The sequence below is a fragment of the Amblyomma maculatum genome, chromosome 1, assembly GCF_055883805.1.
Source record: "Amblyomma maculatum isolate TAMU_Amacu chromosome 1, ASM5588380v1, whole genome shotgun sequence".
NCBI classification, from domain to species: Eukaryota; Metazoa; Arthropoda; class Arachnida; order Ixodida; family Ixodidae; genus Amblyomma; species Amblyomma maculatum.
The window spans coordinates 461,102,054-461,122,318 of NC_139344.1; the positions used below are offsets into that span (position 1 = coordinate 461,102,054).

Below are 20,265 nucleotides of genomic sequence, written 5' to 3' on the forward strand. Positions count from 1 at the left end.
TTGCGCCTTGCTGCGAGCCCTCGAACATTAATAGTCGCGAATCTAATGGCTTTGTCTAGACAAATCATTGGCGATGAACGAATACCCGGGAGCATGGTCATACCTTTAGTGATGTCTGTGGCCGAGCACCCCTCCATGGTGTCAGGTGTTAAGTCTGAGGTGGGAGCGATGCAGCCCCCCCTCTTTTCTCTAACAAGTTCGACCTAGTCCGATAGGACGCCCGCCGTACCGCCGTGGAAGTCTTTGTCGGCGGACCTTCGACGTCTGCATTCTCGTGACCTGGTGTTCGGTCCTCCGTGTTGTCGTGTGTCCGCTTCGCTACCGCTGCCGAGTTCGCTGCCTCAGATTCGACCATGCTGTCTGTCTCATGAATGAATACTGTGCTGTGACTGACCTCCGTGTCCCCAGTTGAGTTGCTGCTGCTGGCCACCTTAGCGTCCGCGACGCCGACGGAACACGCTTGCAAATTCTTGACACCCTGTTCCTTGACCTCGTCCGCGTTTGGGGAGGGGGGAGTGACCGTTGTTTCTGCTGAGCTGGTGCCTGACTCCTTAGCTGCTTCTTCCGCATCCGCCTCGTCCATGAGGTGTTCCGACATGTCGTCGTTCCTCACGGGCCCTGCGACGTTTGCATACGTCTTTACACACTGCGGTTCGTCGTGGCCGAAACGACGACAACGAGCGCAGCGCGGAACCTGGCACTCCTTCCGGATGTGACCCGTCGTCTTGCAGCGAAGGCACAGGGGAGCCCTGCCCGGAACGACGACGAGCGCTGGCTCACCGGCAACTCGCAGCTGGTGTGGGATGTCGTCAATTTTCACCCCTGTCTTCAGTTTTAGGGACACGGTGCGCGTAGTTGACCCTTTGTCGGTGACGCCTTGTGCGCGCCACCTTTCCCTTGCGATGTCAGACACCGTCCCATACGGCAACAGTGCGGCTCGCACGTCTTCGTCAGGAACGCCATGCAACAGCCAGTGAATCTTTAACCGGACTCCCTGGTCGTTGGGGTCGACGATTACACAGCGATGGTCCTTCACTTTCACATCACTGACAGCGAGCAGCTTACGTGTGGCCTCGGCGTCTTTAAACGTCACTGCCCAAACGTGGTTCATTTGGTACGCCTCCAGGGCGACCACCTCTGGGAGCAATCCATGACGAACCAACGCGTCCCTGAAGTCTTCAACTCGGTATGGTCGAGCCTTCACATCAGCATGCATGAAAACAGTATTAAGCACAATGCGCCCGGTTGGCAAACTTGGCAGAATCACCTGATACTCGTCAGCCGAAGCGTCAAAAAACCTGTTTCCGCGGCCGGCCTTGGCCGCAAACGCCGCTCCGCCGGAGCTCATGCTTCTGCGTCCGTACACGCCGGTGGCCGTAGGTAGAAGTGGTCGACCACGCTGACATTTTTTTTCTTTACTGCATGAATTGTTACAAATACATCAGTAAACGATCGTGGTTGTCATGCCCCTTGGCTGACAACCGTGTCTAATGGACTTTCATTACAAGTTCGCCCATCAGACTCAAGACCTCCTCCGCAGCGTCTTACTGCTTCAAAATTTATTTTAGTTTATACACTTGTTCAACAAAATAATCACATACAGATCGTGCATCGACATCACAGTGTCTATAAGCCACCCTACTCCTCCAAATACTGTGAAGGCCCAATAGCATGATGAGGTCATAGTGAAAATCATCATTAACAGTTGTCAAGTACCGAATTCTACGTGGCGTCAGTGACAGGTCCTTTTTAAGTGTCCTTTGTAACACCCATCTCAGTAAAACACCGCATCCGAACAATCCAGAAACACGTGCTCAACTGTTTCAGGTTTCCTACATAGTAGACAGTTTGAGCCCATAGGTACAAAAAGGCTCTTTTCTTCCATGAGGGTTTCTGTATGCAATTTAAAAAAGAATGTTTTTCACCCGGTGCAACAGTCATGGCCTTCACAGTATAAGGTTCTGTACAATGGAGCTGGGAATAATTGTGAATGAAATAAGATCCTTGTACAGCCGCTTAGGCGGTACTGTCGCTAAATACTCTACAGAGTACCGCACGCGCAAAGTCCTGAACGACCACACCACTTCTCGCAGGAAGCGTGACACAGTGTATCCCCGAGCAGATCATGAAGAGACTATAAACTCTGAAATTGCACTGGATAGCATGATTTGCATAAAGGTTCTCAGGAATGCATCTTTTTGGTCACGTAGGAAACAAAACTTTAAAACCATCTTCCGCACATATAGATGCATCATCTTTAACTCTCTTTCGGCGAGTTAAAGACTCGACCACGCGCACAACTGGAATTTTTTAAAACATTTGTGCATTTTATGTCATGACCCGCATTTATATGGTTGGGACCTCATGCTTCGCAGACTACAGCCTCCCCCCCCCCCCCCCCCCCCCCCCCTTATTGCTACCGCTCTAACAATTACAACTTCTTGATCATTGGAGCTTGCTGTCTGCTCTCACGACTTGAAACTAATGTTCTGGGTGCCTATGCGAGCTATTTTGTGCACTGGAATCATTTTAACATGTGGAGTTTTATCATCGCTGGCAAATTTACCAACGCCGGCTCTTCGGTGGTGCTCTGCTACCGTGAGCGTGCGGTTCGCTGAACACGGAGCTTTAGTACAAACCTTCAAGGAAAAAAGTGCGACCAAGCTTCAATACCGGCAAGCGCAGCAGTGACAACACTATATTGTGTGTAACTAAGCCTTATTTGTATGTAAACATTTCGGGAAGTATTGCGATGACCGAGGGCGCGGCTGCTTCATACGCAGAGTAAGAAGGAGCGCAAAAGCTTGAGAAACACGCCAAATATTATGCATTACAAGCGCTGTGTGTCGTTGCTTTTTCTCTCATGGGCCCATCGCTCGGTAAACTACTCTCTTCCTCCTTTTAGCTTTTTCTTTCTGCTGTTTATACTGGGCCGTGGTGTAGGCTACGCTCGCCTGCGATTGAGCCCGCATTGAACATTTTGGCAGTAATCATTGTGTTAGAATGCCCTTAAGATCAGCTGTCAAGTTGGTTATGCATGGTAGCCCACATTATTCAATTCCAGCTTTAGTTGGGCGTTAATCATCAGTGTGTCATGAGATAGAGGCGCGGCGGTCATGGTCTCTCTCGAAACGCTCGAAACGACCTATCAAAACATGAAAACTCTAGAAAAAAGGTACTGCCTTACAAATGCACAACGACTTCGCAGCAAAAAGTGCTTGCTTGAACCGTATTTTTCATATGCGCCCCGATGGTCGATTGCGAGTACGCTGTTGCCCTGTTGGCCCCTGAGGGTTGCTACCCGGCTGACGCCGCAGGCCGCACCGGCAATACTAGGGCACTGGGACCAGTGCGGCCCCAGCGCACATACAGCGCTTCTCCCAGTGGATCGCGGATGCCAGCGAGACACCCAGCGTCAAAAGGCTAATCCCAGCGTTTTTCTCCCATCGCACCAGTGCAGCCAGTGTCTTCCCGTTACTGCTCCAGTGAATATCGCAGACCTCCAGCGTGCCCAGCAGATTCAGTGCAAAACCAGCGCGAAAGTCTTACTGGTTTCGCACTGGAGACGCTGGTTTTTGCAATAGGGTTATTTCCCCTTCTTTTGTGACCACAGGGACGATTATGCTTGATCAGGGCGGTACGGTCAATTCTCCGTCGAGGACGTCAAAAGCGACGTGATGCGTTGACGTTCTCGTAGCATGTATAGTTTTGTCGGTCGAGGGCTTGATGAGTTTGAATCGCAGGTCGATGATCACTCGATGTTCGTTAAGAAAATCCATGCCCAGAGTCACGTTTCGGGAACAGTGCTGTAGGACAACGTAGCTGGTAGGGTAGGTACGTTCATTTACTGTAACCCTTGCGGTGCATCGCCCAGACAGAGGATACCACCAGCGGTGCGTATTAGCGAGCCGTCATAAGTGGTCGTCACTCTCTTGAGCTGGGCGGTGAAAGCTCCACTGATGACAGAGCAGTCGGTTCCGTAGGCGGTAACCGTGCATTCGTCGACAGCAATCTCAGTGTCGCTTATTCACGTTCTAGTATTGCACGTTTGCTTCGGTGTTCGATCTCTGCTTCGTCTCGTGCTGAGGTCACGACCGGGGCACGCTGTCCTTACTTTTCTGGGTGGTGATGTCAACTTGAAGTGAGGTCGTGATCTCGTCGACGTTGTCGTCATGTGGATCGGCGTTTCGATTGCTGTCGTCGTGACTCGTCGTTGGCGATAGAGGATCTTTGTGTTTTTGCCGTGAAACCTCGCCTCCAAAGGTAGCTCTATTTATTTTCCCCTGCGCGGGCTTGGGGACCTTCCGCGCACACTGTGATCGCAGGTACGGCCTGGCGACGCAAAACGTGCCCTGTACGGCGAGTGTGAGCGTAACAGACGAATTAACGACGCGTGCTCTCTTCTCCGCAGGAAGGCGTCGAATTCTTGGGGTCGCTCGCCAAAACGGGGTCGTGGGGCGTCCATGGCAAAGCCTCGCAGGCCGATACGTCTGTAAGAGCAGTGGTGTAGGATGTGGCCGGCCTCACTTTAAGGGAAGCATAATGACCGGTTGTTCGCAGCCCTCCAGGCGTCGCACTTCCTAGGGTTTGGGCGTCGCTTGTGGGTTTGACGAGGGGTGGATAACAAAGACGAAAGAAGAAGGAAGCAGCTTTTGGTGCTCCGGAATATTTGGTTTTATCGAGCCTCCAGGGTCCCTTTTTCAAGTGCGTTTGCTCGTAGGGCCCCTGTCTTCTTCGAGAGACCTTCCGGGGGACTTCTACTGGCGTCCTACCACGGAGAAGCGTTACGTTGCAACCTTCAGGGCTCAGCTGGCAGCCTGGGTAGGTCCTACAGTTACTCGAACGACCATGGCTGACACGGTGGCTGTTGCTTGCAACGCTTATCTTCCTGCTGATTCCGCCGCGCACGCTCTAGCCACAACGATTTCTTAGGACAGTAAGGCTGGCCTCCCGGACTTTACTCCTTTCTTGCAGGAATCTACCCCAGAAGTTAATGCTGATTCCGACTCGCATTCGCCTTTGGAGGTGAATTTGACTCATCTGACAACCTTACCTAGCCGGTCCCCGCATCCTGCGGCCTTTGAGCTGTCCACAGATCTTGATGAACTTCCGCTGGGTTCCGACGCTGCCATGTTGAGGGCGCACGAGCAGCTGATATCTACAATCAACGCCAGCACAGGCAAGATTGGCCCTGGAGTTCATGCTGTCCTCGTCTTCCTGGCTTCTTTTCTGAATGCATGCACAGACAATGCGCTTTTTTGGCTGTGCGGTTCGGGACAGGGAGCGCATCCGTTCTCTACACGACCAAATCTCTTCTCACAACCGGGAAATAGAAGTTCTTAAGGTTCACAACTCGCAGCTTTCTTGTAGGACATCTCCTATTGAAGTTAATCCGCTGAAGACTGGACGTAATGTTTCTCGGACCTTTTCGGCAACGTTGCGGGCCTCTCCATAATCCTTAGCACCTCGCGAAGCAATTCGCAGATCAATAGACGGTATTCAGGACTCTATAAGGCTTGACGAGCATTATACTGTTGAACCTCACCAGATGGCCTTAACGTCTGCGGCCGCTACAAATCATGTGGGGCAAGAAGTTGCAACTCTGCTCAAGGCATCAATAGACCGAGAATCCGAGTGCATTGGCGCTCTCAACCTCCGGCCCACGCGTCGTGTCTTGATAGTAACTTCAAAGGACCAGGAAATATCAAGAGTTTTAGGGCAGCCATCCCCAGCATTGAGGCCACCGACGTCTCAGTTATGCTCCGGGGTCTTTCGAGGAGAAACCCGGACGTTCGGCTGTCAGATGTTGACACGGGCGTCCTCCCAGATGAGATGGTTCGGTCGTCAACCGTAGAAACCCCGGATTATGTCTCAATCCCGAAACATGCAAGGTCAGACTTTCTTTTACTCAGTGATCTGGGCAGCGGGTGCACATCATTGAGGTCGACCCTCCCGCCTTCTCCCGACTTCGCGCCGCACGTCGGGTCATGATCGGTCTGACTTCAGTGGAAGTCTAGGAGGATCTACATGTGGCTTTATGTATATTTTGTGCACAGTATGGTCATGCCTTTCGAGCTTGTACACAAAGAGCTTCCCCGGATAAGCCGTGTTATACTCGATGCGCTGGTTCGTACCCCCTTGCTCCGTGTCCCAGACCGATTAAGGACCAAAACGTAAAATGCGCCCCATGCGCAACATCAGGTCACCCTTGTGCCCATCCTGCTGGTGACGTCACCTGCACTATCTTGCAGAATCGAGTGGCTCGAATACGGGCAAAAATCAACTATGGCTTTTAGGACCACGGCAACCTCTCGTCCCAACCTTAATGTTAAGTTCTTACAACTAAATTTAGATCACACACGCTGTGCGACTGCCCCGATGGTTAAATGCATTCAAGGTAATGACATCACAATAACTGCTGTCTGCGATCCATCCATTACCCTAAAAAAGAATTTGCAGGAGTTCTCCCTTCATTTATTAAATTTATTGTACTGAAAATCCGTGCTGTGTTGTATTGCTCCACAATATTAATTTTGATGTCTTTCCTACTCTCATTTCTCCTGCGCTTGTTGCCATTTTGTGTTCGACATAGACTTAAAAGTTTCTTTTCATAGAAGTATGTATACCACCGCGCGCAGATATCAAAAGCTTTCCTGATTTGCTTGCAGCTTGTGTACAGACTTCACCTTCAGATAATATTATCATTTGTGGCGACTTTAATGCAAAAAACATTCTTTCGGGTGGAAGTGCTACGTCCCTAAGAGGAACTCACGTTCAAGCATTTTGCCGCATCCAATAACTTGGTTGTTACTAATATTTCAAATTCCTTGCCAACATATGAAACTCTGTACGCTTCAAGTTCAATTGACAACACATTCAGTTGCCCAAACTTACTTAACGAGGCTTATTTTGGGGAAGTTATGCCAGATTCATCCCTTTCTGAGCACAGATTTATTTCTTTTTCTTTCATTTCTCAACCTTTATCACAGTTTAAGAGGCTTACTAGAGCCAATTCATGTCGCTTAATTTCCCAATTAGCGTCTGAATTGGTTCCAGCATTTTTACAATAATCAGATCTATTCAACGCCTGCCCCTGATAGTGTTCTTTCAAAATTTAATCAGATCTTTATCAAACTCTGTAATGAAAGCTTAAGTTCTGTTAAACCTACATTTCCTGAGGGGTCTGTTTGGTGGTCGGTTGATTTGCGCATGGAGCCCTCACCGTCGACGTCGTTTTCAATGTATTTCCGATCCCACACAGAGAATGTACCAACGCTCAACTTGTTATAAAGCTCTTGCATTCTATACAGCTAACATAAGGCACACGCATGACAATTATGTAGAGGAACTATGCTCAAATGCTACATGGAAATTCCTTTTTAGCAAGCCTTACAAGTATGCATTTAGAAAGCGCTGGACTCCCTCAATAATTTCCTATGCTGAGATACCCTGACAGTACCTATACAAAGACGTATCAAGACACTACAAAGCTTTTTTGTTTGTTTGATTCTTCTGCTCTTAAATTTAGTATTTTTCCTCTTTGTGAACTTGTGGACCAATAATTACAATGCCGTAGGAGACCGCAAATTTCTTTTTTGGGGACGGTGCTGTTTACTGTTCATCCTCAGTCTCCCTTTTTTCTTATGTTTTGGGTTTTGTACGTCTGCCTCTTCCTCCGCACGTTATTTGTCATTCTGTATGACTTGTTTTGCTGCTGTTGCCTTCTTTTTTGGTTCTGGTTCCTGTTTTTGTTTCATATGCAGGTGTGGATGCTACCTTCTGGGTTTTTATTCTTCTAAGCCAGCATGGACCACCTTGCGAGATGGTCCTCGAATTTTTTAATACCTTCTTTCGCTTTTTTTAAGTTTTTTTTTTCTCGAGCTTATGTTCGCTTTTATTTATTTTTATTGTTTTTAAGCCTGGCAAAGCTTTTGCTGGTCCGGGCTCTCACTCCTTTTTTGTATGTTTTTTTCTCAGTTCGAGAGGACGAATAAAATGTTAAAATAAGCTTGATGGGCGATGGCCAAGGGGGCCACCCTCTGGCCCCCAGCCATCGCTACAGGGCGGTAGCGACGAGGGCCAGGAAGGTCAAGTCGGGGTGCAGGACGACGTAATGCAGCAGCATAGTTCATGGCTGCTGCTTCTTGCACTGGAGCAGTCGGAACCGCCACTTGTGGAAGACCCAGTGCCTGCTTGACTTCTTCACGGACGACATCCTTAAGCGTTGCCACCTGGGCTTCTTGGGATGTCATCAGCAACCGGCGTTCTTCTCACAATCTCCCGTATGAGGTCCCGAAGGCTCTCTCCGCTCGCAGATGCGCTGCTGTAGGGGGGCTTGCGAAGACCGCCTGGAGTGGTCGTTCGTAGTGGCGCATCCAGGTGTTTTTCATTGTCTCGATGGTCGAAGCTTCACTTTCAAATTCTGCCGTAGTTTTTGGTGGATTTCTGACCAGCCCTACAAAAAGAGACGCTTTAAGGCTTCGCAATAAAAATTTCACTTTTCACTTTCGGCCATGCTAGGGTCGGCACGGCGAAAGAGGCGCTCCATTTCCTCTACGTAGGCCAGGACAGGCTCGTTTAGAGTTGAAGTCTTGATTGGAGGAGGACCTGAGCTCTTTCTTTTCGGAGAGAACTTGCAAAGGTCATCAAAAACTCCGATTTGAATGTCTCCCAATCCTTTAAAGGAGTCTCGTGATTTTCGAACCAAACTCGGGCATGGCCTTGAAGAACAAAGTAGACTTGCCTTAGTTTCGCAACGTCGTTCCAGTCGTTGGATTCGACTACACAATCCAAAAGGTCCGTCCACACTTCCGCATCTTCACTGGGTAGTCCTTGAAAGATGGGGGCTCCCTGTGCTGCACACAGACGACTGGTGCTGTTGATGGAGTCATTTTTTAAAGTTGATGCCTTCCGGAGTCGAACGGGATCAGGCCGCCGACTGCGTTCGGGTTGTAAGCCTTGGAGTCGGCGGCTGGCTCGGTGACCCGTCGGCTGGTCCCCGAGGGTGACAGGAACAAGGCTGAGGTATTCGCTTGAAGGATCATGGGCAGCACCTCCACCAGATATCACATGGTGACGACCAGGTCTATGACACAGATGAAGAGTCGGTGATTGCACTGAAGAAACTCTTTATTGGGCGGACTTGAGGCCTCAAAAGAACTAAGCAACTCGGCGGCGGCGATAGCAACAAACGCGCTCGTCGATAATCGAACAGAGAATGCCCGTCGCACGCGTCAACGCTCAATTGAAAGGCTGCTCAGAACAATCTACATAACGTCGCAAACTGCCACTAGCACAACCTGGAGCATTGTAGAAACATACGCAAGTTATCGGAATCTTCGAGACTGATCTCGGCGCATCGTTCGCTACAAAGATGACAACGCGTCGTATGACGGCAACGAGCATTAACAAACACAGGGTACAGAATTGATAAGCGCGTCAGAATTGCAATTATAAGGCCGCATGCCAGCGGCTGTCAAACAAAAACAAATTAAGATTTAAACAATTCGCGGCAATATCTCTACTACGTGCTAAACTTGTATCCTCGTGCCTTTCTACTAGTGTATAAAAGTATTTCTGCACTGTTATTTTATTTATTTCCATTTTGTGAGGAATATTTGAGTGATGGGGTTCATTTTACCATTGTGCTTGAGAGTTTATTCTTTCTGACATACCGGACTTAAATTACGAAGTATAAATCGGTAGTAGCTTACAAACTATCACGTAACAGCCTTCGTCGACATTGAGCTCGATGATAATTGGTTCAATGTAGGTCACAACTGCCTATATGACTGGGGTATGTTCAGGTGAAGTAAACCTTTGTCCGAAACACCACGTATTCTCGGAGAACAAGCAACGTACAACACCCCTTTACCTCGAGCGTACAGCGGGGTGGGAGGGTTGTTTTCTTCACAAGTCAACCACAGCAAGCACCTTAAAGACGAGTGTTTCCTCAATTGCAAGGACAGCACTGTAGGCGCAGGTGTAACCGTGAAATCTAGCAGCTGGACACCACCAATAAGAGACGCATGTTAACACTACGTGGAGTAAGATGACAATGTTATGCGGCACAAAGCTACCAATCACCCTAGCAGGCGTGGCGCCTGAGCCTCAAAACAATTCAAGACTTTGGAAGACGTGCCCACGCTCAGCTGAGATGTGTAAGGAGGTTGAAGCTCTCTCTGCTATAGTTTGTCTTTATTACATTTCTTATGCATCTTATAACGCATTTAAACCCTGAAAGGGCACTAATTTTCTTTTGTCATTTTACTCCACTCTTTTTAATACCTGGCGAAGTATAGAGACATCGCGATTATGCAATGAAATGGCTGGTAACAAATTTGACCTGTGGATACTGAGCATAAGTGAATGTTCCACTAATAACTACACTCTTGCAGTAATGAATACGTTAGAGATGGATTTGGCTGGTGGAAGGCTAATATCGAAAGTTTTCTTTCATGCACCAAGCGCTTGCTGTATAGAACAATGTTCAACGGTGTAAAGCCACCTTACAGCTGCTTGGGTTCAGCGCGATGAAAGATCGAATGAAGGACATTTTGCTCAGAACTGACCAGAAGCCGAAACCCCAAAATCAAAATATATGCATGTAAACACTTCGCACATTTATGAAAAACATATGGGCTAAAATTTATTTCAACTGCATAAGCGAGCATTAGAAAGCGTGCGCTAAGTGCATCTAGCTAGCTTACGTGAGACCGGGTGGGTACAGCCGCAGCGTCTCTTTGATGACCTGGTCCAAGTAGTTAAGCTCTTTCACCAGGGCGTCGAACTCAAGCCTGCCCTGGAAAGAAATTCAAAAGAAATAAGCGTCGCCGTTCCATGTAGACAAAGCTTGTTTGAAACGTGACAATAGTTATTTCCAAAAACCTGAACACTCCCTCGATGTAACTACATTCACATAGTCAATAAGACTAAGCCTGCGACACAAACTCTAAGGACGAGACTCAATTTTCTTTTCGCACACAGAATTGTATACCATATTTTATGCTGAGACACATGATTCCGTTCCCTCAACGGCTGACGGTAGAGTGTTTGGGGTCTCGATGTCACCGCCACCATTGAGGTTGGTTTAGGTTACCGGCCCCATGCCGCCGCTGCGACGCCATTTTGATTCACGGAGTACTCGCGGCGGCCGCAGCTGCTTGGTACAAGCAGCTAAGCTCGCGTGTTCGGGGCTCTGTGACTGCTGAAGACTACCTGCTGGTTTCACGTGTTTGACAGTGTTAGACTGTGTGACTTCCGAGCTTGTACAGCAACCTCGCGAGTATGATGAGCTTTTGCACACCGATGTGCGTGGGGAGCATTCACCCATAAAGACCTACGTTGTTTTCGTTTTCCCCTCAAGTCAGAGTGAAGTCAGTAGTCCAAGTAAAGTAGGAGTGCTGGAGGCAAACTGATGGTTTCTGTAGCGACGAAGTTGCAAGATGGTTTAGTCTTATCGACCTATATTTTGCAGTAAATACGCTATACTCGTGTACATCACTGCTGTTTAATTAGCAACAGGAACGCAAATACGTACGCGCGCGAGAAGACATGTTCGTTTTGAACATTGCCTTTATACTCGTGTAGTGCCCTGATTGTGGAGTTGAGTGCGCGGAATGCTAACACTAACAACGAAACACCTTCACTCGCTTCGCTTATACTTTCAGGGAAACCACTGGTGTTTATTTTGCATAGAACATGCCCGTTCTGTTTACACGCTTGTCAATTTCGGGTCAATATAAAACAAGCAAAACAAAGGCTGATTTTTTTTTTTCGGAAATAAAGCACATGGTGCATCATCCGGAGAGCGAGGCTGGCCACCCGATTCACTGCGATGTTTCCTGAACTCTCAGTAGATATCTCGCGGCACTCACGTCTAGTCTCCTACGACTTTGTTAGATGCGTGTGTGTGTTTGCGCCCTACTATTATTAAACGATATAACGGATCTTTTGCTGGGGAGTATATCCTCACTGTTCTGTTTTTATCCAATTCTTACAGTTATACATTTATACCCAACCTTGGTTGCTATTCTGGGACGCAACTAAAGGACTGTGTATGATGCGTTCCATGCAACCAAGCAGTCAGCATCCATTATGAAACGCAAACGTTTCCTGTGTTTGCTGGATTCAGCGTCCATGGTAGCGAATCGTTCAGAAACGAGCGAAGGTCGGTAATATGCAGAAATATTCTTATAATGTAAAATTTTTACCCGCATAAGTGGATAGTTTTATTCTAAATATTTCTTTTTTTTTCATTCAAATTAGCCCTAATAATCGTCTTCGGCGGCCTATCTCTTTTTAGCACCACTTTGACGAGAAGTTCGAGAGAAATTCAGAGGATGGACGCCATTCGTTAGTCAGAATATTTGGCCATGCTTTCTGACTTTAGACGCAATAATTGCACAGTGTGTTTCTTTTTGCGATTTCCAGTAATTCGAATATAATAAAACGCTTTTTATTATTCATTCAGCTCAAAAAATTGCGAGTAAACTCCCGGCAAGAAGGCGCATCCAAAGTGGACGTGCTGACGAAGACGGCATAAAAGCCTGCTCATCTCTTCCTGCAGAGGTTGTTTAAGTGAGCCTGGTGATTCTGACAACAGTTATGGCGTCAGAACTGTGGTTGGCTTCAAGTTTCTTTAGAGGGCGTAGTATTACATGTACTACGGCACTGTACACATCAGATTTTTACCATCATTCATTCGTCGTTATTTCGTGGTTTGCATCAATTTTCTGTCATTTGGTTTCATGTTCTTGCGAAGGCTACATCACATTGCGTAGACCAAATTTTGACCCTACGTTTGCTCGCACATTACATAGTTTGCATATTCACGTTTTAATATTATATGTTCTCCATCACACCTCACTGTACATACCCATTTTGTATGTTCCTCTGCCTTGCATATTTATCTTGCTGTCTTATATACTCTATCGTTCGATGTAACACCGATTCATCAGGGTTAATTTCGTTTTATTTCGCTTAATTTTGTAACCCTTGAGGCCCAAGTGGCATAATAGAAGGGTGGGGGTGGAGGGAGAAGTCATCAAACCCTATTACAACATTGCATACTGCCATCACATGTTACCAATACAAGGAAAATACCAAACGTGTGATATGTAGAACTAACACGCAATTACATACAATATTACATATGCAGGTTGATGACAACACGAGCACAAGTCAGAGCAGAAGAAAAGTAAGCCAGCGTAAAAACTTGAGAAACTTGAAATAGGCGTAGGTCTCAGTTTATTGAGCATTTTTTGCTAAGCAGGCAGTATCGTTTCCAAAGCTTCTTTAAATTTTTCATGATTCATGAGGCAAACAATTTTTTTATTTAGATAGTCCCACGCACTAATGGCCACATAAAGGGAAGAAGATTATAACAAGTTTTTTCGCACAAAAGAAGTTTCCACTTTGTGATCATGGTCGCGGCGAGGAAGGATTTGAGTGGTCGGTTTTATTTTCTCGATGTTCGAATTTTTAATTTGAAGGGTTATAGTAAAGCTTGTGGAAAAAAATTAGGAGATTAATTTTTCGCTTCGCCTCTAAAAGATGGACTCCTAATGCTCGCTTAATTAAAGAAATTCTAGAATACGAGAAACGGTAGCATGTAATAGAAAGCGAAGCTTTGCTTTGCAAAGATTCAAGTTTTGCTATTTGGTATGATTGATGAAGATTCCAGATAATCGAGACATATTCGAGTTGCTGCCATATGAATATGTTATAAACAAGAATTAGAGTCTTTGTTGAATGATGTTATTACCGTCGTATGAAACCCGGTGTTTTGTAAGTGTTTCCTAATATGTAGTCAATGTGCGCTTTCCAAGACAGGTTGGCTGACGGGTATACTCCTATGTACTTGCGGCTGGGTGTGCTCTCAATGGCTAGATATTTGACCGTAAATGTGTAGTAAATTGCTTGATTACGTGTTGTGGAACAACTTTAGGTTTTTAAATAATAATAGTCATCTACCATTCAGAGAACCATTTGGTTGAGCAGTGTAGGTCATCTTCTAGTTGTAGACATTTGGTGAGGTTAGTCACAGAGCAATAAATAACGCAATCTGCAAACAATCTGAGCGAACTAATGTTAATAGAGACATTATTTATGTAGATCAAGAATAATGTGGACCCCAAGACGGATCCCTAGGGTACACCGGATTTAATTGCCTAAATTGAAGATAGGACATGCTCTATTTCAGCAACCGATTGCCCATTACTTAGCTATTCCTAAACCCAATTAACTACTGTGATAGTAATCTTATTGTGCCTCATGTTAAGTAATAATAGTGTATGTGCTATGCGATCAAAGGCTTTCTCGAATTCATCTGTCTGTTCTAAATTGCGTACACTGTAATGAATATCTGTGCTTAACTCAAAGAGCTGAGTTTCGCACGACCGCCCACGCTGAAAACCATGCTGGTTAGCAAAATGTATGTCCTCACTAATGACAAAGTCTATCATTTGGGAAGATAGGATATGCTCAACTAATTTGCACGCTATAGATGTAAGAGATATGGGCGTATAATTAGTTTTATTATTCCTATCACCTGTCTTATACACGGGAAGTACGTTAGAAATTTTCCAGTGGTGTGGAACATGTGCTTTATCGAGCGACTGCTGAAAAATGCAAGCAAGAATTTGTGCTGAATTGTGTTATGTAATATTTAGCAGCTTAGCAGTGATAATATTAGGTCCAGGGTAGCCGGACGATGGCAACCATTCAATCGCTGGAATGGTTGCTTGAAGTATGAGGACTTGAGCTAGGTGAACGTGTGGTTGATTCGTCCTGATAAACTCTACAAAAGCAATCAATGAGTTCGCATGCAACTTCCTCGGGCTTTAAAGAAATACCAGAATCATGTTTAAGGTTAGGAAGTTCCCTCGAAGACGCAGGTGAAATGCCCTCCACAATGTTTGTGGATTGGTACGCAAAACGTTTGGCATATGAGTTTTATACAAGTTGTCTTTGGCCTTCTCAACGCCTTGTTTGCATACCTTTGCGAAATTCAAATATTCGGGCCTGCTAAGGTTTTGCTGTACAACCTTTTGTTTTTATTTAGGGAACGTTTTCTATCTCTTCAGAACCATGGCTATCTCTTGATAATCATTTGTAAGGGGAATGCCCCTTTTCTTTATATATTTTTCTTGTAGTCTTTTGAGTTCACCTGGAAATGTAGTCCAGTTTTCAGGGACAGCACTACATTTGTATCTTTGCAAAAAGCAATGACAAAACATTTCGAGCTCGCTGTTCAGGCCACCGCAATAAGCATTAGCATGATCATAAATAATCGTTTCGTGTACCAATCGCTTAGGTGTAGAAGACCTGAATAAACAGTGAATTGCACGATGGTCGCAGATGAGCTCAATCACTTGCTTGGGAGCCGTAGGTGAGTCGATTTGAAGCCCGTGTATCTTCCCGTATTCTTTGCTTTTCGAAAGAGGCTAAAGAACAAACAGTGCGCGCCACGTTTGTCAAGTACATCCAGGAGCCGGATGCTACAAGAGTGAAGTTTATGGATGGCTGTACGCCATTCAAGTGTTCAAAAAAGATTTGAAGAGGCTGCTTGTTTGCAGTGCAGAAGCAGTCATCAACATACCTCAGGAACAGCTATGAACATGGTGTGAACGAGACCATGTCTCTCAGTTCAAAACATTTTGGGGCATTTTGGATCACTAAACTGCGATGAGTCGAAAGCCTCTATCACGCGGTAGTCTAAAAGTCTCCATTACGGCTCCTCTTTCTCTTCTCACTCCCACCTTCGCGTTGAAGCGATAGCGTAAGTTACCAGCCAACATATAAAACCCCGCTTTATATCTAGCCGTATGAAAGTGTTTTCGTGATCTAGATATAACCTGAATGGAAGAGTCTTGGTAGGCTGATTCTTATATCGCCCTCTCATTGAAAAGAGAGGCCTCAGTTGGCAGCTACTGTCAAACATAATGGCAGGAAGCCCTACGTCCTGTTAGTGCTCGGCCATGTCGGCTTCCAGCAAACGCCTCCCACGTAACGAAAGCGTTACGGACGAAAGGACGGACACTATCCGCGAGCATGAGCCAATAAAGGCTATAGCGCTAATAGATTCAATTGTAAAGTTAGCAGCACTCATAGCGGTTCTGAAAGTCTGCTTGTATGCCATTGTATGCCATTGTCAGCAAACATGTGTAGGCCAAGCAGAAATGAAGCAATTCGCTGATCACGGTAATGTTCAACAGTGTTCGAACGGAAAATACTGCGTCATTCTTCAAGTGCTCTTTGCAGGTTTCCACGGGAAGATCGACTGAAATACTTGCAAATAGCGAATGTTCATCAAAAGACATGAATAAGTAATTTTCTTTGAGCCCGTATCCTTCACTTTCTGAGTGAAGTCTTTGGAATTCTTGATGTGCGTTGCTGTTTGCCCCAAAAAGCGGAACCAAAACCTTGTGCAGGTAGTCGGAGAGGAGGAAAAAATGATCTCGCGAAATCCATGATTTGCCTCTGGGGAAGCTACTGTTGTGAATCTTCGACGAGCCGAACATTTCTGCCGCCAATCCAATAATGCCATCAAGCCTGTAGTGCAGCTCTCTTCGGGAAGGCGGAAGAGCTCCCAATATGTTGGAAGAATTTTATGCAGACTATACTGTATTTGCGAAGTAGAGTCCATAACATGCTTACATTCGGGCGTCGCGTGCACCAACATCGCCGTCATTTTCACCTGATAAGCAAACCGGCCAAGAACAACAGTCGCATTTCCTTTATCTGCGGGGAGAATAGCAACATCCTCGTTTTTCCGCAATGACTCGAGAGCTTTCTGTTCATGTTCAAAAGAATATGCTCACGATGCTAATTTCGCATTTAGGAACCCCATCATGCTTGTTCTGACATCATCTTGTATATATTGATTTAGAAGACTAACGACTTCTTCCACAGCACAAATCATCTTCGAAAATTCGAAGAACCTTTTTCCAAGTGTCCAGCCTTTCCTTCGTCATTGTCACGTTAGTGCAGCTTTTTATTGCATCATGGAGTAGATTTCCAACATGCGGAACTTGAACTGTCGCTTGGAAAAGAAAGGCTTCTGTTGAAGGCGTTTAAAGCATCCGATCAGCTAATTTCTTCTGTGTTAGATTTTCTTCTATGGTGTTAGAACACAAATTTTTAACCTTGATTATTAGTCGATAAGACTGGTTCCCTTTCAAGTCCAGCAAAATGCATATCTTTTTTTTTTCTGAGAAACCTCCTGCCTTTCAGTTGCTGGCCTCATTTATTGGTTGGGAGCGAGCTGTAGAATGGGTCATTAGAACTTGTTGGTCAAGTTGGTTCATAATTCGATACAATAAAAAGCTGCGCTAACGAGGCAAGCACGAAGGAAAGATTGGACGCACACTATCGCCGACTAACTACTTTATTTCGTCAAGAAAATCAAACCATATATACGTGATCTCCGCTACTGTCTAATAATAATAATAAAACCAGCACGCGAACAAATGGCGTACACAAAATTAGCAAGAAAAAGCAATTTTGACAGCAAAGAAAATCAACGTAACCAGGTCCGGTCCACTACGTAAGACAAACCCATTAAGTAATCGAATCTCACGAATGATTAGTCTGCGCGAATGCATGCCTTATATGGCCATATGCCAATCAATGACTAATTACTAATTAATGACTAGTTACGTAATTCATATATAGCTGATCACCTAGGTACCCACCTAATGACCAAGTAATCAATTAATTGATTAATAAGTAATTGGCTAATTACTAATTAGTGCCAGTTGCGTAGCAGAATACGGCACTCAGGCTTTCGCCACGACGAAGCCGATGTGAGCGGACGCGCTTCGCTTCGGATCCAATTTAGATAAGCTTCTGGCCGGATACAATTGCCCCACTCCGCATACGTTGATGTATTCTGCAAGATCTCCCTGAGCAGGATCTGTGGAGGCAAGTCTGTTGTCCGTGAGTGCCTTCTTTGGCCGCCCGTGGATTGTGAACTGCCAAGCGGACATCAAGGAGCTAACCCTAGCTGCGGGTTATGAGCCTTACGCCGCTTAGTCATGACCACGATGACCAAGAGTGTGATGAAGGGGAGCGCGGAGGTCGGCGCCAGCCACGCTGTCGCGTCCGGCGTCATGCCATGCTTCTTCGCAAGCAGCTATCGGAAGCCACTGACGAGGAAGGGCAGTCCACGCAGATGAGTAAGGGCCCATCCACTCACGGTCGCGGCGGTAGTGACGAGGCGGAAGGTGGCCGTGGCCAGACATCGTCCACCGTCGCCAGGGGAAGGCCGTCGGACAATTATGCGGAACACCTGGAAATAAAACACAACATAGGCGGAGAACAACATCAAATCGAGGAGGCTTTGGGCGTCGATGGTTTCTTGATCCCTGACGGGGGGGTTCGTCACCGACGCCAAAGAGGCAAATACCAACCAGACAGAGGACTTAGACGACTGTCCATCGACGTAGACCCAGGAGTGGACCTAATCAGCCATCGGCTCAAGGTCTGGCGAATATTCAAGAGACGCACGAATTTCCTGCCGCGTCGCCGGTCAATATGAGCGCCGGACTAGGGGAGGTAGTGAACGAAGCCATGGAGACCTCACCACCGCAGCGGGACTGCGAGGCCGATATCTACCCACTGCAAGACGAAAATGAGGAGCGTTGGACGCTTGTTTCTCCAAACGGCGCCCAAAAAAGAAAGGCTTGAAGTTCGCTGTACCGCATAGCTACGTCATTTTGCAGCCAGGCGAACCCCGGAAAGAAGCAAGAAACAAGATAGCGCCGAAAGCCGCAACTGACAGAGCAGTGGCGCACGCGATTGGTGTGACGCGCTCTATATCAAAACATCTGGCGGGAGCGCAGTGGCAAATAAGGCCACGTCCGCCGCCGCTACCGAAGGATGATATCAAGATCATCTACCGCCCCAAGGGAGGTATAAAAATCAGTGAAATCCGTGTCGACCAGGCAACGCAAGCCCTCGTCGCGGCCAGCGGAGGAAATATCAAGGAACAAGACTACATCATGAGACTCCGGCCCGGTTCGAACATCATGATTGCGAGCACGCCCGACCTGGACATCGCCGACGTGCTCAGGAAGATCGAAAAGCTCACTATAAATGACCAAACCTATGAAACGAGCACCTATCCAGCCCTACCTGATGACCTCAAGCGTGCCGTTACCCACGGCGTTATGCCGGGGCAATCACCGGCCCTACTGAAATCGAGGCTCCGGCTTCGATCTCAAGGAGTGGAGATTCGCGAAGCGAGAATGCTGGGCAGGCCTGAAACGGCGCTCATCACTTTCGACGGCCCGTATATCCCGCGGTGGGTCATTTACCGTTCTGGAGAATTCAAGACCTACCCATATCGTCCTACGAGGCAGATCTGCTACGTATGCGGAACGCAAGGCCACCGTTCGGACGTCTGTCCAACGCTGAACACCAAGCTCTGCAGGACGTGCGGCACACACGACCCACCAGAAGGGCACCAGTGCAAGGCGAAATGCATGGTGTGCCAAGGCGACCACGTCACCAGAGAGTGCGGTCGACGCCTCAATACTACTGACGAGCTCCGGGGCAGCACGACCAGCGTCCGGCAGTCCAGGCAACAACACTGGCAGCGGCACAGCAGCAGCAACAACCACTGCAGCAGATGCAGTGGGAGCCCCAGCAGCAATTGCAACAATTGCAGCAGCAGCAGCAGCGGAACCGGAACCTGAGTCAAGAGCGCCGAACCAGGTGGCTGAGCTCGGAGCGAGACCATGGCCGCTTCTCGAGCCAAGGCCGTAGCATAGTGCAAGATCGCAGCCAGAGCCGATCCAGGGAGGACTCTTTCCCGCCGCTAAACCGGTCAACGACCAAGCTGGAGCAGCAACAGCAGCAGTCGCAGAAGCAACAACAGAAGAAGGGCGGCGTTAAGGTGAGCTCGGGAGCGGGCCCTCCGAACTCATTGTTTACGCACTCGGATGAAAAGAATATTACGCGTAACTCGGAAGAGGTTAAAGCTCTAAGAGAGGAGAATGCATATCTCCGTAAAAAAGTCAATGACCTCATTAAACAGATGCAGGCTCAAAGAACAGGGCAGGTACCGTGGCCCCCTATCCCGCCGGTCGAAGTGCAACGACCCCGCCCGCCTTAGGCGTGAGCCCCGAGGAATTAAAAGCTTTCATGCAGCACGTGGAGAATTTCACGGTTCGCATCAAAGAAGAGTTTCGCCAAACTCATGCAAGATTAGATGCTATGTATGTCAAAACCAACCTATTAAAACAGAAAGTCACGTTAATA

General features: G+C 47.1%; 1 protein-coding gene across 1 annotated transcript in view; it reads right to left on the reverse strand.

Annotated features, from left to right (window-relative positions):
* Positions 1-20,265, reverse strand: part of LOC146209785 (thromboxane-A synthase-like) — a 130,562-nt gene that overhangs the window by 42,702 nt on the left and 67,595 nt on the right. The window contains exon 12 of the mRNA XM_084581142.1: positions 10,710-10,801. Within this exon, the coding sequence (XP_084437268.1) occupies positions 10,710-10,801 (92 nt within the window). The remainder of the gene's footprint in view (positions 1-10,709; positions 10,802-20,265) is intronic.